The sequence below is a fragment of the Daucus carota genome, chromosome 2 (assembly GCF_001625215.2).
Source record: "Daucus carota subsp. sativus chromosome 2, DH1 v3.0, whole genome shotgun sequence".
In the NCBI taxonomy this organism is placed as follows: domain Eukaryota; kingdom Viridiplantae; phylum Streptophyta; class Magnoliopsida; order Apiales; family Apiaceae; genus Daucus; species Daucus carota.
The window spans coordinates 37270934-37286714 of NC_030382.2; the positions used below are offsets into that span (position 1 = coordinate 37270934).

The 15781-nt window shown below is 37.3% G+C and overlaps 3 protein-coding genes across 3 annotated transcripts; 2 read left to right on the forward strand and 1 right to left on the reverse strand.

Annotated features, from left to right (window-relative positions):
- The first annotated feature begins 679 nt into the window (after positions 1-679).
- LOC108206692 (ATPase GET3B) lies at positions 680-6383 on the forward strand. Its single transcript, XM_017377074.2, has 11 exons — positions 680-863; positions 1762-1973; positions 2076-2138; positions 2221-2331; positions 2869-2943; positions 3070-3138; positions 3212-3277; positions 4345-4419; positions 4508-4606; positions 5613-5747; positions 5953-6383. Exons 1-11 carry the CDS (start codon positions 737-739, stop codon positions 6088-6090), a joined length of 1170 nt encoding a protein of 389 aa, XP_017232563.1. The 5' UTR covers positions 680-736; the 3' UTR covers positions 6091-6383.
- Positions 6384-6513: 130 nt separating this feature from the next.
- LOC108208652 (ABC transporter G family member 28) lies at positions 6514-11768 on the reverse strand. Its single transcript, XM_017379188.2, has 14 exons — positions 11384-11768; positions 11229-11305; positions 10722-11000; positions 10563-10626; positions 10319-10465; positions 10193-10227; positions 9953-10026; positions 9037-9863; positions 8654-8950; positions 8062-8562; positions 7827-7975; positions 7330-7619; positions 7106-7239; positions 6514-7018 (listed from the first exon to the last, which is right to left on the reverse strand). Exons 1-14 carry the CDS (start codon positions 11692-11694, stop codon positions 6862-6864), a joined length of 3342 nt encoding a protein of 1113 aa, XP_017234677.2. The 5' UTR covers positions 11695-11768; the 3' UTR covers positions 6514-6861.
- A 937-nt stretch (positions 11769-12705) lies between these two features.
- Positions 12706-15247, forward strand: LOC108207489 (senescence-associated carboxylesterase 101). Its single transcript, XM_017377931.2, has 4 exons — positions 12706-12848; positions 12940-13297; positions 13596-14111; positions 14315-15247. Exons 1-4 carry the CDS (start codon positions 12841-12843, stop codon positions 15146-15148), a joined length of 1716 nt encoding a protein of 571 aa, XP_017233420.1. The 5' UTR covers positions 12706-12840; the 3' UTR covers positions 15149-15247.
- The last annotated feature ends 534 nt before the right edge of the window (positions 15248-15781 follow it).

The following is a 15781-nucleotide window of genomic DNA, read 5'->3' on the forward strand; positions in this document are numbered from 1 at the left end:
CGTTTCAGTGAAAATATCCATATTTTTCATTTATTCGATCATAATTTTAACTCATATATTACGGAGGAATGCTAATTTTATTGCTACATAATGTTTTCTTACGATTTTTATCACAAAAATTTTGAACTCATTCATATCTACATATTATTATCTCATACTTTTTTCTTTCTGCGTAAAACTTAATATAATTTTTTATTTCATTCTCCTATCATTCCATTCAATTCAAGTGAAAACAATCTTGGTATATAAATTTTTCGAATCCTGATATCCCGACAGAATAACAGAAAATAAACCAACTACTGTATCCAATCGTGTTCTTTGTAGACTGAGTTTTAAATATTAGATCAGGGCAGATAATACATTCCGGACCCGAATTGACCTCGCTCGAGATCGAATCCCTTTAAGGCTTTAACGTACTCTCTCCGTCCCACAATACATGTCATTTTGATTTTTTTCACGTAATTTGAGGGCAAATAAAACATATGTCTACATATTATTTTTTAAATTTTCTTTTTCTGAATATAAATATGGATGTTATATTTTTATTCAGAAAAAGAAATTTGAAAAATAATATATAGAAGTATGTTTTATTTATCCATCAAATTACGTGCAAAAAGTCAGTGACATGTATTTTGGGACTGGAGGATCATTTTTATTAAAACATCTCTCGTTGTGTTATTTGGGTTTCCCTCCATTTGCTCACTCGCATCTTCCTCTTCTCGACAGTAAATACCCTATGGCTACTTTCTCTTTATTTCGCCGCTTACCCAAATCAAAAACTCGCTCTTCTTCTCTTTTGAGCTTCACTAGAAGCTTCATCTCACCCTCCTCTCCATCCAAGACTTGCTCCCATCTCTTTCAAGGTAATATGCGAGTGTGTTTATTTTTTGGGTATTTCTTTGTACTATTTTTGGGGCAGGCCTCAAGGGCAAAGCTAGAAGTGGGGTTTTGTGGGTTCTCATTTGTGGGCTAAAATTTGAGGTTTTAATGGGTTTAAGCTCAAATATTATGGGGTTTATCATTTATGGGCTTAAGCTAAAAATGGGGTTTAACTTTAGTCTTTAGTGATGGTGATTTGTACGACTATGTAGTATGTGATGTAAGATAATCTGTTTTCTTGCTTATTCAATCTTAATGTTATGTTGTATTTGCAATTACTTTGTGCTATTGAATTGTTGATGAGGAACTACGGGCTTATAAAGTCTAATTAATACTTCATAGCACTTAAATGGTTGTATGATCTCTAGCATTGTAGTTTAACGGATACCCTTTTCGCTTTTTATCAAGATGCTAACATTTCCAGGCATTAGTTGAGGCATGTGTGTCTGAGTGTAAGGCTAAGAATCTTGTCGAGCTCTGCTTGTATTGAAGAAAAAAGTTGAGTTGTTTTATGCAATGGCAATTGGCAAATGATTTTTTACTTGAGTATTTTCAGTCGTGTTGAGAAAGTAAGGGGTATTCTCGGAAATGGAAATTTCACAAAATCTAACTAGGGACAGGAATGGTAAGCGGTGCAAGTAATGGCTGCATAATCTGAACATAAATGGAAGTGAAGGACACAAATAATAATAGTTAATGATTGCCATCGGCTCTATGGGTTTAATCAAGTGAGTAATGTCTACTTGTCTAGAGCCTGATTTGGGATTTTGTGATAACTAAGTCTTTGCCCCCATATTGTCTAATGTAGCGCAAGAGTTTATATAGAACAGCTAATGAAACCTATAAATATACTGTCTGTGACACCCAGTTTTTTTCTTGTAGTGAGATCGTATGCTAGTCCTTCAGAAGCCAGTTCGCAGTTTAATATAATGGTTGATGGTACCCCAAGAAAGTATTACATGCTGGGAGGAAAGGGTGGGGTAGGTAAAACAAGCTGTGCTGCATCCCTTGCAGTGAAGTTTGCTAGCCATGGCCATCCCACAATTGTAGTTTCTACTGATCCTGCTCACTCACTAAGTGATTCTTTTGATCAGGTAGTAAAATTTGCTTCTGAATTGAGCTACTTTTTACTATTAGTTATCAAAAAATATATTTGGCTGTTAGGAAAATGTTGACTCAAATATCTAATTCATTAGGATTTGGCTGGAGGGAAGCTTGTTGCAGTTCAAGGATTAGATTCTCCACTATATGCACTAGAGGTATATACAGAGTTGTTTTTTTTTACAATTCTGAGCTTGCTAGGTCAATGAAGCAATGTTGGATCTGGTATCATTGTTTTAGATCAATCCCGAAGTCTCTAGAGAAGAATTTCGAAGCGCCACTCAGAATCATGGTGACACTAGCATGAAAAATTTGATGGATAGCATGGGGCTTGGAAAGCTTGGTGAGCAGGTGAGAGCATGCATCAAAGCTATTTTTTGGTTTTCTCTTCTCTTTCTGATAGCATCATAGCACAACTTTTTTTTTTTTTTTTGTTCTTGAAATCTCAACTGTCAGTCTGTCAGGTAATTTTAGTGTCAAGTTTTTCAAAACTAAGTATTCAGATTCCTTCCATTTATGTGCGCAAAGAGCACTTGGCTGCTATATGCTTGATCACCCCATTCCCTTTGTAATATAGTGAATAACGTTGGTCAAGCTTCTAAAAAGCACTCTAAAGAAATACATGGCTATTTGTATGATAACATGTAACTATTTTTGAGGTAAGCCACTTGGTCCTAAGTGATACAAGTCATTTGTAGAGGATAAAGTAAAGTTTTTAATTATCCTGTGCAGATTGACCTTTCACTGGTTTGATCTCTAGCTTCACTTTCGATGCCCTCCCCTCCCCCTCCGGGGAGTGCTAAATCACTGTCTATGCTGCAGGAATGATTAATTTTTACATTTATCCATTATACATGATTACTTTTCTTTTTCGGATTTACTGTGTAGCTGGGGGACCTGAAACTAGGAGAGCTTTTGGATACACCTCCGCCAGGTCTTGATGAGGCTCTTGCAATCTTCAAGGCATGAACTTGATTGGCCTCAATAAACTTATCTGTTAGTCATTATAGATTTATGATGCCTAACCACAAACCTGAATATTTTTGTCATACTTTATTTATTAGAAATGATCTTGGAGCTGATTTGTAGGTTATGCAATTTGTTGATTCACAAGAATATAGCAAGTTCACGCGGATTGTTTTTGATACAGCTCCAACGGTCAGTACATATATCATCAAAGCTAATTGTTCCTTGACCAGTATTCACTTACCTAATTGTAAACGTTTAATAGGGACATACTCTGCGTCTTTTATCCCTGCCTGATTTTCTGGATGCTTCCATTGGGAAGATGATGAAGGTGTGTTCCTTCTTTTTGTTGTTAAATGCACTAAATTTTATTTTAGTGAGTTATATTATGCATGATATATATTTAAAATGTTACAGTTCTTACATGTGCGCACTACAAACTTTATAATTTAAAGCACACATCAAAACCTATTGTTTTTTATATATACTAACTGAAGAGAACAAAATCAAGTTAATCGATATATAATTTTATGATTTGTATATGCTGTAGAATAATGGGCAAAATCATCTTCTTGTTATGTACTTTATTTGTTTTTTCATTTTTTTTAACTTGTAAAAGGTTTTAGATTACATCTCCTTATCTCTCCTATCAAGCTTCTTCTACTTAATCAATTCAACTTTCTGAACCTGGTTTTCTTCTCTTAAACTCCTCCCATATTGCTTATGATTCTCTTGTTCCGGGAAGCTGGCTAGTTCCCCACTTTTGAGCATCTTAACTTTTACATCCAAGTTTTCTTTTCAACTCTTCCCACTTTTCATAGCACTTTGTTATTCTATTTTATCTCAATTGCCTTTTTGGCAAAGGGGCTAATCCCCCTTTTCATTGATATTTCAAGCTGTATATCCACTAGTTTTATAGTGTTATATATTTTAGGACTGAATTCTCTGATTCAACCGCATTACAAATCTTAATATTACCACATAGAGATTCATGCCTTTTTACAGCATGAAGATTGAACTTCCAAAATATCTACCTTCAAAGATCAAAATTTGTCTCTAACTCTACAGTGGTTCGGAGTTGTAATATAGTCTCCTCCGAATCATACCATTCACAGTTCAGTTGTTAAAAGCAAAGAGGTTCAATGGGTAGGTATAAAATTGAATTATATAGTAATACTTTTGATATTGAAAAAGTTTAAACTGCATATTAGTTAGTCAATAAAAATATAGGTTTCTCTGCACAAGTATGATGTGACAGGTATACTGAAGCGATCATGTTCTCGGTGGAAAAATGATAAATGAGAATGTATTATTTTTTGTTTTTTTTATTTAATTTCATAATCTGTCTACAGTCTTGTCTGACTGACTTCTTAAGTGCCATTTGATAAATATATACAGCTAAAGAAGAAAATAAATTCAGCAACTTCAGCCATCAAGTCTTTTCTGGGGAAATCAGAGCCGCAGCAGGATGCTGTAAGCATCAGGCTTTTGTAAATTGTAACATGTCACTTAAACTTTTGAAGTATTTCAATACTAAAGATTAGCATGTTTTCTTGTATAGAGTGACAAATTGGAGCAACTAAGGGAAAGGATGGTAAAAGTTAGAGAGCTTTTCCGTAACACAGAAACCACAGAATTTGTCATAGTGACAATACCAACTGTAAGCCTCTTAATTTTTTCCTTGCCATTAATAGCAAATAATGTTTAATGATTGTTTAGGATTGTCAAGGAACTCAATGAAATTATTGTTTCTAATGAGGGTTCTTCAGGCCTTTTGGCTTGGTGATTTCATTTTCCAGTTTCCACTGCTTTCAACTTCCATGTTGCTGGCATCATTTTCTTTACTCTACATTTTGATGGTTTAGGTTTCTTTTTCCTGCACTAGACTGGGTGGATATATTCTCCTTGAAACTTATACCAGCCCTTGGGATTTATCAGTGACTTCCCTAGATGGTTTATTCTTTACAGTAACTACTAACTAGCATGGATAGTTGTTTCAGTTGATCTAAGGGTCTGTGCGAGTTTGAACCCTTAATGGAGCATTATAACTTTCTTGAGTTTCCATGAGAAGAAAAACTGGGACATGAATCAGATGATTGATGCAGTTTGATGAGTTTTTACTTGCTTCTGAATTATAATACAACAAAAAAAAAGCTTTTGGTCTTTTTTACTAATCTCTGAATAAGGTTTATCGTATACTCTTCCTTATAGTCCCTATGACTCCTTGCATTAGTCCCATTTCCCACAATCTATTAGTTTCTTTTGTTCTATTATAGGGAAACCAAAGGACCTTCCTTGTTGAAAACCCAGGTTTTTGCGGAAAAGAATCATGTCTGTCGACAAAAGTTTACTTTATTTCCTGGAAATGTATGAGCAAGACTAATATATAGAAAGATGTTTCACACTCAATGCATTTAAAACCTTACTTCTTTGTCGCTACCAAAAGTGGTGATTCCCTGCAGTTGAATTATCGACTCTATTGCGCCCGCCCCTTACACTCACTTGGAATAAGGATTATACCTCTACATTTGATCTTAAATACAGATATTCAATTATAAGTAAATATTAATAAACTTATCAGGATTGCTTTTTTGCTCATACTGTACATTATTCCAATGCTCTTTGCTTGTCATTTCTAACTACGTGGTATAAATTTGTGTACAAAGGTTATGGCAGTTAGTGAGTCTTCACGATTACATTCATCTTTGAAGAAGGAAAAAGTTCCAGTTCAAAGGCTTATTGTTAATCAGATATTACCTCCATCAGCCACAGACTGCAAATTTTGTGCAACTAGAAGGAAGGTAATAGTTGATTCTTCTGCTAAAATTTTCCAGTGTGAATTGGTATTTAAATTTTTTTTTTTTTTAAATTTATTTTGTAGTATGTCGTAGTATCCAAACTGAATAAAGCAGAATATGCTATCGATCAGGTTTATTATGGCATATAGGAAATTGATATTATCTTCCTGTTTCATTTATATAAGAATCACGACATTTCATATTGCAGGACCAGATGCGTGCACTTGATATGATCAGAAAAGATCCAGAATTAGCAAGTTTAATGGTGATGCAGGCAGAGCTAACTGATGTAGAGATAAGGGGTGTTCCTGCTCTTAAATTCTTCGGGGACATGATCTGGAGATAATGATACAATCAGTGCTAATTCACACAAATGTTTTGAAGAAATATAGAAGTAGTTTCAAGTTGTAGCTTATAGCTGATTAAGATCTGGGAAATCAAACACAAACACGAAACCCATGGGTTTGAAATTTAGAGGTTTGGAAAGAACAAATACCGGGGCAGGACTGCAGGAGTATTAGGTTTTAGCTGTTATAACTATTATGTACACTGTGGCAATTGATAGTTAATGTGAAACTTAATCCCCTGTTTTTGTCTCATCGGGGACAATTTCTTTTGGTATATAATGAGCTTCCTGGATGCGTGCTAGTTGTAATTTGTTATTGGTAGGTTTGCACTGCTGTTAGTCTGTTGCTAACAAAGAGAACAAATACAAATGATCAATCATAAATCATGTGGGATACTAATGTTATAAGAACAGCAACAAGTGAGAAAACATTGAGAAACTTTTATTATTCTCATGCATCACTGCTACATAATATTTAACTTCTAAATGTAAATTGTAGTAAGTGACCTTCATACATTTCTAGCTTACTGTGTGGAGATATTTACAGTTCTTACTTAATTGTTGGTATAACTATCAGGTGTTATCCTACATCGGCTTTCGCCAACATCTGACGCCTTGATGCATTCTGCAGATATGCATTGTAATGTTGAAGCTGGAAACTACTCAGTTTAAGCTAAGCTGACAGTCCATAGTAATGTACGCCACTATGTCCGAGGTATTGTATATATCTTACGTTTGTACACGATCAAAACCACACACGATGCACTGGATCTATTTCTTCTGGAAGGTTACCAGACAAAAATAAGCAAAGACTCGAGTAAGTACGCCAGTGCAGAGCAGCTTAATTAGGCAAGGATACCAATCATCAAGTTCATAGTTTGAGTTATACAGTGCACCACATCTTGTAATTAGCCACACACCAGAATATCTGAATCACAAGAGGAGAATACAGTTGGATATGAGGTTTCCAGCATCACAAAATCTAAATAAAAAGATGAAGGGACCGTGAGCCAACCTTCGTGCATTTGCCAGAATGAATGCCTCTACTGCCCAATGAGGGTAGCAGAATTTTTTCACCTTGTTGAAAAGTCCCCCGTCTTCTTCTTGAATTGCGATCAGAGTTAAGACAACCGGAAGTAACACGGACCACTGTGCAGAACTATAATAGTCAGTCCCTGAAGCTTCTAAGATCGACACTAATGAAAAATGAAATGCAGCATTTAAGTAGAGAATAAGTACCAGTTGAGCTGAACCAGCTTCAAAGTAGATGGCAAGTGCATAAGCGATGCCGGTGACACAATACACCAGACAAACTAAAACGAAGTAGTTATCATATATAGTAGATCTTGGGTTGTTGAAGAAATAGAACATGCTGAGATAAACACCAGGCTTTACAATTGTAGCAAAATGGTCGATTGTGTCTTTTGCCAGGAAATAAGCCAAACTGCTCATGCCAGAGGCACTTTCTCTCCAGTAGTGCAATTTATCCAGAGAGAATGATCTCAGTGCAGCAATCATACCCAGGAGAGCTGATACACATTTGTTAGTAAACATTGCGCTCCTCATAAGAGACATATGACAGAAATCAGACAAGTTTACAGTTGGTACCGCAGAGAGATTCTAAACTTTTCTTTACACACACACACACACTCTTATATGACGTATGAAGGATATTTATATAGAGCATCTAGTTCAAATGTAGCATGATAGAGAAGAGAGGCAGGGCTGAAACTTACAGACTGCTATGACAGTATAAGTGTATCCAGTTGAGCCCAAGGTTTCATCACTCACTTTGGCAAGGGTTCCCAAACAGATTCCAGCAATCAATAGAAGAAGGTAATCCACTGCTTGTAATCTGGCATCTCGTAGCTGCTGTTTGCCGACTCTGAAACAATGTTGCAGCATCGTATGAGGAAATAACGAAAAACCATAGTGGGAGAAGTTTGTTTAGTGACAAGAGTGGTATACTACCTCCCAAGAAAGTATCTGTACTGGCGATATACGCCAGGAGTGATCCGGTTAGATAGGTCAGAAGATTTCAGATAGTTATGCTTGATATGGTCATTCCTGATTTCAACATTAGTCTTTATATCCTGCCATAGTTCACCAAGAAAAGATTTGCCTTCTGAATGTGCAGCAGCAGGATTTGAGCCATGAGCTGAAGACTCGTCTATTGATGGCGATGCCAGATTAGTAGAACCTAGCATGTCTGGGGGCACAGGATATCCGTTATGAAGCATCCATCGCATTGGAAGCTCTTTGTAGTTAACTGCCGGGGCTCCATTGGCTGACTCGGGCTTGACTATTCCTTCCAAAATGTCTATGAAGTAATCCGGAGGATTAACACGCTCAGGGACATTGATCCCCAGCCCAGAAAAGTATTCCTCTACGTTTTTCACTGGCCCGTGATATGCAGTGAGACCGCCTTTTGCTAAAAGTATCAAGTCGTCGAACATGCTGTACAAGGTGTAGCTGAAGCAGAGGAGATAGCAAACAGTTAAGCAAAACATTCTGTTATGGTAAGCAGATTGAAAGGCAGGCTTTTGTATCAGCATATTTTTACCTCGGCTGGTGAACAACCATGCATATATTTACTCCTTCAAGAGCTTCACGGCGAAGAGCTTTAAGTAGTAGATTAGAAGAAGCACTATCCAGGCCAGAAGTAGGCTCATCCAAGATCAACAGAGAAGGTTCCATCACCATTTCCAGCCCCACGTTCACTCGTTTTCTCTGCCCCCCAGAGATACCGCGCTTCTCCACTGTCCCAACCATGGAGCCTCTCACATTTTGCAGCCCCAAAGATACAATGACTCTTTCAACAACCAAAACCTTTTCGGCTTTTGCCAAACTATTAGGTAATCTGCAAATGCACAAGAGTAAACTACAGTATCATGATTACTGCATATAACAGAATCAGCAGCTGACAGAAACAGAAGCGTTACATACCTGCATCTTGCGCTAAACCAGAGATTTTCCTCCACTGTCAAGTTTCCATGGACTATATCATCTTGAGGAACAAATCCGATGATCCTTTTGTATGAGTTCATTGATACATTTTTTCCATTGATATGAATTGAACCAGTCATTGTGCAACCAGTTGCTTTTCCAGCCAAAGCAGAAAGAAACGTCGTTTTTCCAGCCCCGGATGGACCCATGACCGCAGAGACTCTGCCAGGCGAAAGCTTACCTGTTACGCACCTCATCAGATGCTTGTTCTTCCCTTTGAGGGTGAGAGTCAAGTCATTAAACGAAACTTCAATAGGAGGTCTATTCCTGACATCAATATCAGCAGCCAATGAGATCACACCAGATAAGCTTAAGTTTTCATTCTGCTCCTGCAAGGCCTTCTCCTTCTCTATCTGACCATATGCATACTTGAAAATCTGGCTGCGGGTATGCAATTGCTTACCCTTTGGCTTCTTATGATTTTTATCACCACCAATCTCCACGTTGAAGCCTTCATGCTTATCTGGATCATCGTCCAGATCATGAGCCATTGCTGCTAGGTTGCTGTCTTTTTTCTTGCCTTTTGGCGCGGGTGGTAGGGAACTCTTAGTAGATTTTTGCCGGGAGAATGTCCTTGATAATGAACTCAGTCCGGTTGCAGATTTCTTTGCAACATCTTTTGCAGATTTCCATTTTTCACGCACCTGTGCTGTTTCCCTTGCACTTCTTTCAGCAGCTTCTCTAGACTTGGCTTTATTCTTTGCTCTAGAATGGAGAACTTGATCAGAAAAGTTGTAGATGATGAGAAGCAAGAGTGTCAGCCCAACCTATATTCACCGATAACAGAATCTGTTAATGAAGCTTTCCTCGACTTGACTATCTTCGTTTCGTGTGGAAAAGAGTTTGATGAACTTACAGAAACTAAGATGCCATAAGCTGTAATATTTTGATTTTCAGTTTGTGTATCACAAGTGGCCAGCTTGAAACAATCTGAAAATTCACCCATAGTCAATTCTTTCTCCGATCATAATTAAGTCCAGATTTTAATTAACTGAGGAGGAAGATTCTAAAAACGTTAAGATGTTAAAGGAAGGCTTTAGATACATCATATCTTATTCAACAATTTCCGTATCAGTAGAACAGGGACTAAACTTACTTGCTTGTTTTGTAGAGCCAAGCCTGCAATAATGCCTGCATCATAATGAACACACAAAACCAAATTGTAAAGCAGATAACTTCGAAGAAAGGAAATGATCAAGTTAGGGATTATAGCGACGACTACCCCTTGGTGCAGGTCGCTTCCTTTGTAGGAGTTTGACAGTAAAATCCTGCAGAACAGAATATCTCACGCGTAGACATTACATCTCCCCACATGTCTGCTGCTCCACAACTATGGTTTGCTTGTCCCGAAGGAGTCTGATAAGTATAGCTGGAGTTTTGTTTTGTGAACTTCAGTATTTGTTCAAGCAGAAGCACATGAACTCAGACATGAAAGAAAAATGTCAGAGGGGAAATTTTCAACTTACGGATCACATACACCCGTATTCTTATTGAGGGTTGCAACAGGACAGTGAGCACCTAGAGGGCAAGCTGCGGATAGAACAAATTGAACACGCGAATATGTTAAAACTGTGTACATTATGATGACAGCATATGTAAGTTATGATGGCTTTGAAAATACTTACGCATCATGCAGGTAAGGCCATGAGGGCAAAAAAAACCTTCACAGCAAGGCAGGCAGTCAAGATTTCGATCAGGCATGTCCTTTCTGTTTTTCATGTCGATATCCTTGCCTTTTCCAGCACTACAAGCCCATCCAGGCTCACATCCAGCCACCCATGAAGTTAGATTACAATTTTTGTTAGGTTTCACATAGTTTGTAGCACCTGAGCCACCACTGCCAAATACACTGTGGGCATAGAACTCTATTTCAGCTGCTGTACATAAGCGCTGTTGAAGATCACCTGTTTATCACAACAAAACCAATTAGCTGTAAAACAATTTAAGTTTCTACCAAATTAGGCATCATTATACAGGTTTATGTTCAAATGCAAAATCATCTCGCGCTTAAAAATCCAGGGAACCGTGTGTGAATATGAGGCGAATTTGTTTTATTAAAGATTTACAGAGTTTGCAGTCAGGAAGATGGTTTGTATTTGAACACGTGCCTACATAATGGCACGAGTCTGTACCTTTGGTTTGTTTCATGCATGCACTCAGAAACTGCGTATTCTTAGAAAAATCAAACGCGAGCTTCCATTCAGCATCTCTGCAGATGAATCAAAACAATGATTCAATCAAATGCAAAAAAAAAAAAAAAATCTATATGAAACGTAAAAACACGTACATGTCCTTGATACAGAATTTCAGTCTCTTGGCGACCTCGGGGCCGAACAATGACGTGAAATTACTGAACTTTTTAAATGCAGCTTGTGCTACCACATCCTCTGCCGCAGACGAGGTCTCACCGTCACCACCACCACCACCCAATGCAGACGCATAAGCGGAATCAGAAGCGGAATGTACAGGGGAAATGAGTGTTACGATCACCGCGGTGATCGTAAATGTAAAGAAAATATGAATTTTTTTCATATTTTTTCTGGTAAGGTCATAATGGTTGAAACGTGAGTTTTTGCATTGCAGAAATGGTGTAGTCATTGTGGAGAAATGATTCAAAGATGTGTGTTTTTTTCTCAATGGCGGGGAGGTGAAATAGGGGAGAGTGGGAGACCACTGATTTCTTTTATCATTCCTGTTTCATTCACACGCCGTTTAGTTTTTTTATCAATCAAAAATATATTATAGAATGCAATTTTTCTTAAATTTTCAAGACTTACAAAAAAATAATCAAAATCATAAAATAAGATGAACACACTGCATAACTTAAAATAACAGAAGGAAATGCCTCATCTAATTCACACGAGTTTGTGCTCTCATCTTTCCTAATCCTACCTATCCATTTCATTATCTTCTGATGGCAGCACAACTCAAATGCCGGTAGCATACCCTGTAAACAGAATAGTATTTATAACATAAGGGTGACCGTCCTGACAAGTGATTGTTGTCAACAATCTATACACAATGGTAAGATGTTCGCATGTTAGCGGAAAGACAAAATTATATGAATTTTAACAAATGTTATATGGAAAAGCTCTTTAAACCAGCTCTTAATTGTGAATTCAAAGAAAATGTTCAAAATTAGTACTCAAATGGATTAATGAACGCAAAAATAATAAAGCAGCTGGTAGGTTATTGTAATTTGTGCATAACTTTTTACATTAAGTGTTCTAATTTGGATTCATATGGTTGGATGATGATGCCTATCTTGACATTACACTACTTTTTTCCTTAATATTTATGCAAAATCTTATCTATAAATCCTTGTAAATCTTGTAAAAAATCAGGAAAAAGTGGCAGTCCCTGGGTCTCCTGACTCCAGATTACAGTCTGTGGATTTTTCAGTGTGAGATTTTCATCATTTTATAAATTTTTTTCTCATATTTTCCCTTCATCTAGAATCTATACTGCAGCTTCTAGCTTCATCTAGCATCCATATTTTGATTTTTAATGTTTCGGATCCGGTTTGAAATGAAAAAATTTCATTCTTTTCTCACCTGAGTTCGTGGTCAATCAAGTCGGTTAGAGCAGTGTGAATCTTGAATAAACTAACGTTGTTATATAGTTGACTCACCAAACCAACGACCACCTTTTACTTGTACAACTTACAAGAGCACATAATTAACACCCTAAAACTCAACCCATATGATCACAGAATCTTAAACATAATCAAGCAGACACATTACCATGAATAGGTCAGTAACTACTTTTCTTTCATCCTCTTAATCATCATGTTTATCAAGATTTTACTGACAGCATTTCTTTCACTTGACATTTGTTTAACAGACTGAGCAATGGAATTCTGGACTTTGCAAATATGGCAGTGTGCTCAGGCTTGCTTGTTACTGCTTACGACGCGATCCCCGAGGTTTCGAATCATGCACAGAATGTTTGTTCAGTTAGTTACAAAGATTCGGGTGGTGAAAGTGGGAGTGGTCCGAGAATTATAGCTTTTGTGAGCTGTGATGGCAGAGGAGATGGTGATAGTGATAATGATGATGATAGTTTAGTTGATTCGGGTTATGCGAGGTTTCCGCTGTTTGTGTTGTTGAATACCGAGGTGAATCCTGTGGTTTCGATTAGTAGAGCTGCGGTTGAACTATTTGCGTCTGTTTATGATGAGCTAAGTTCACTCAAAGATCAGGTAATCTTTTTGCTCTGACATTTAAGTTGAGTATTGTGAATTTTAGTGGTTTAAGAATTAGACCTTTTTGCTGTGAGTTGTTTATATAGTATGATTCATCCGTGTCGATCTCTTTGGGGGATTTTGTGCTTTTTCTTGAGTGCTTTGTTTGTACAAGAAGTGTTCGTTGATTAGTCTTGTCTCATCTAATTACAGCATTCAGTTACAAGTACTTAAACTAGGTATTAGTTGAATGCATAGTGTCTGTAAACAACAGAACTGTTACTGATGGTCATTCATACCTTTCGTTGTATTGCAGATTGATATCAACCGTCCACTAATTATCACTGGACGAGCTCTAGGAGGATCTGTAGCCTCTCTTTTCACCTTATGGCTACTTGACACAATTTATTTGAAGACAGCGAGAACTCCCCTCTGTTTGACCTTTGGGTCACCCCTCCTTGGTGACAACGCCCTCCAACAAGCTATATCTGAGCGTCCAACTTGGATTTCATGTTTTCTGCATGTAATTTCTAATCAGGATCCAGTTCCGAGATACTTGGCAAAGGGACACATGCCATTTGGTGCAGCTCTCTTCATCTCTGAGTCTGGATGTGCCTGTTTTGAGGATCCCCAGTCAATACTGGAATTAATCAAGGCAAGAAGCTTAGGAGGGCTCGAGGACTCACAGATCATTGATTACGGAAGTATGCTAAAAAAACTCAAGTATAATGGCATCCGTCATGGAAGAAAAGAAGAGGTGGATACATGTGATATCAGTGATCCAGTACAATGTGGAATCACTTTGCAACTCCTAGCAATTGGAGCTATTAAGGTAATTATAGTCGTGTTAATTCTGATACCATATTAGCTTCACATGTTCAATTACAATAGGAGAAATATGATATGCAAACAGATTATTTCACAGCTAATCTCATCTACATTTCATGATATTTTAGTCTTTAATATAGTATGATCAGTATTTTTTAAAGTTGACGTTTAATAATATGCACAACTCAGTTTTTATAATTGTGGCAGCCTGAGAACAGTGAGACGAGCCCTCTCATCCCAAGAATCAGAAGGAATCTTGAGAGTTTTCAGAGGGGAAAGAAAAATAATTTGGATCAAACAAAGAAGTTAAATGAGGTCAAGATATACATGGCTTACATGGGATGGTACAAGAAAATTTCAAGAAATCAAGGAGGATACTATGACTGTTACAAAACTGCAGAATCCAAAAGTATCAAGGAAGGGAAAACAAAAGAAGAAGTTGTCAGACACCAGAGAATCTTGAACCAATATTGGAAACACATGGTTAAAGAAATAGACCGAATGCCAAAAAGAGAAGGAGCAACAAACATTCGTCCTCGTGTGTTGTATGCTGGGACACACTATAGATGGATGGTTGAACCACTTGACATAGCGGTGTACTGTAGGCAAGGAAAAAATGATTACATAAATAAGGGAAGATCTCAGCACTACAAGTTATTGGAGGAATGGGAGAAAGGTAGTAGCAAACCCGCGGAGAGACACAAGGTTTCTAGGGTAACAGAGGATTCTTGCTTCTGGGCACATGTTGAGGAGGCTCTTATTGCCTGCAGGTACTTAACTGAAGAAATTGACAGTAGTTCAGAGGAGAAGGAATCTCGGTATCAGAGTTTACTAGAGTTTGAGGCTTATGTGATGGATTTAATACGAATGCATACACTATCTCCCGAGACATTTCAGGAAGGAAGCAGCTTCATGCAATGGTGGAGAGATTATAAGAAATTGAAAGGAGTTGGTTATAAATCTGAGCTCACAAACTTCATGAACAATCAGAAGGTAGGAAATGACTTGTTAGTGTTTGATGAGTACAAAGGGTTGTCTTAGTTCAAATTGTAAATTAATAACAAATTATAGAATGCAATTTTTCTTAAATTTTCTTAAATTAATAACAAATTATAGAATGCAAGTTTTCTTAAATTTTCAAAAAGTACAAAAAAAAAAAAGAAGAAGAAGAAGAAATAATATTTGACTTCAGATGATCAAATCAACATATCTGTAAAGACTTTACCTATCAATCCAGGGAGATAAAGTGATTCCATACTCTTAAATGCATTGTCACCTTGCTCAGTTGCTTTAACTGTAATTCAAATACCCTTTGTCCGTCTTCATAGCTACTTCCAAATGCAACATGTGACAAAAGGCACTTGTTAATGTCAGAAGGAAATGCCTAATTCACACGAGTTTGTGCTCTCACCTTTTCTACCTCCATTTCATCAGTGGCGGAACCAGGAATAAAATTCAGGAGGGGCTCGAATTTGGAAGTGAGATTCTAAATGACTGACTGAAATTTGAATATCGAACATCGATATCACATTCATCAAAGAGAGACGGCCATCTCACTAAGGGTCCGGTTTGTCCTTCTTCCCGCAAGAATCCCATTGCCGAAAATATTAAGTCTACTAAAGGCAGGGAGAGTCGGAGAGCGCAGCTGAGCATGTTGTCGCGGATTCGCGGCTA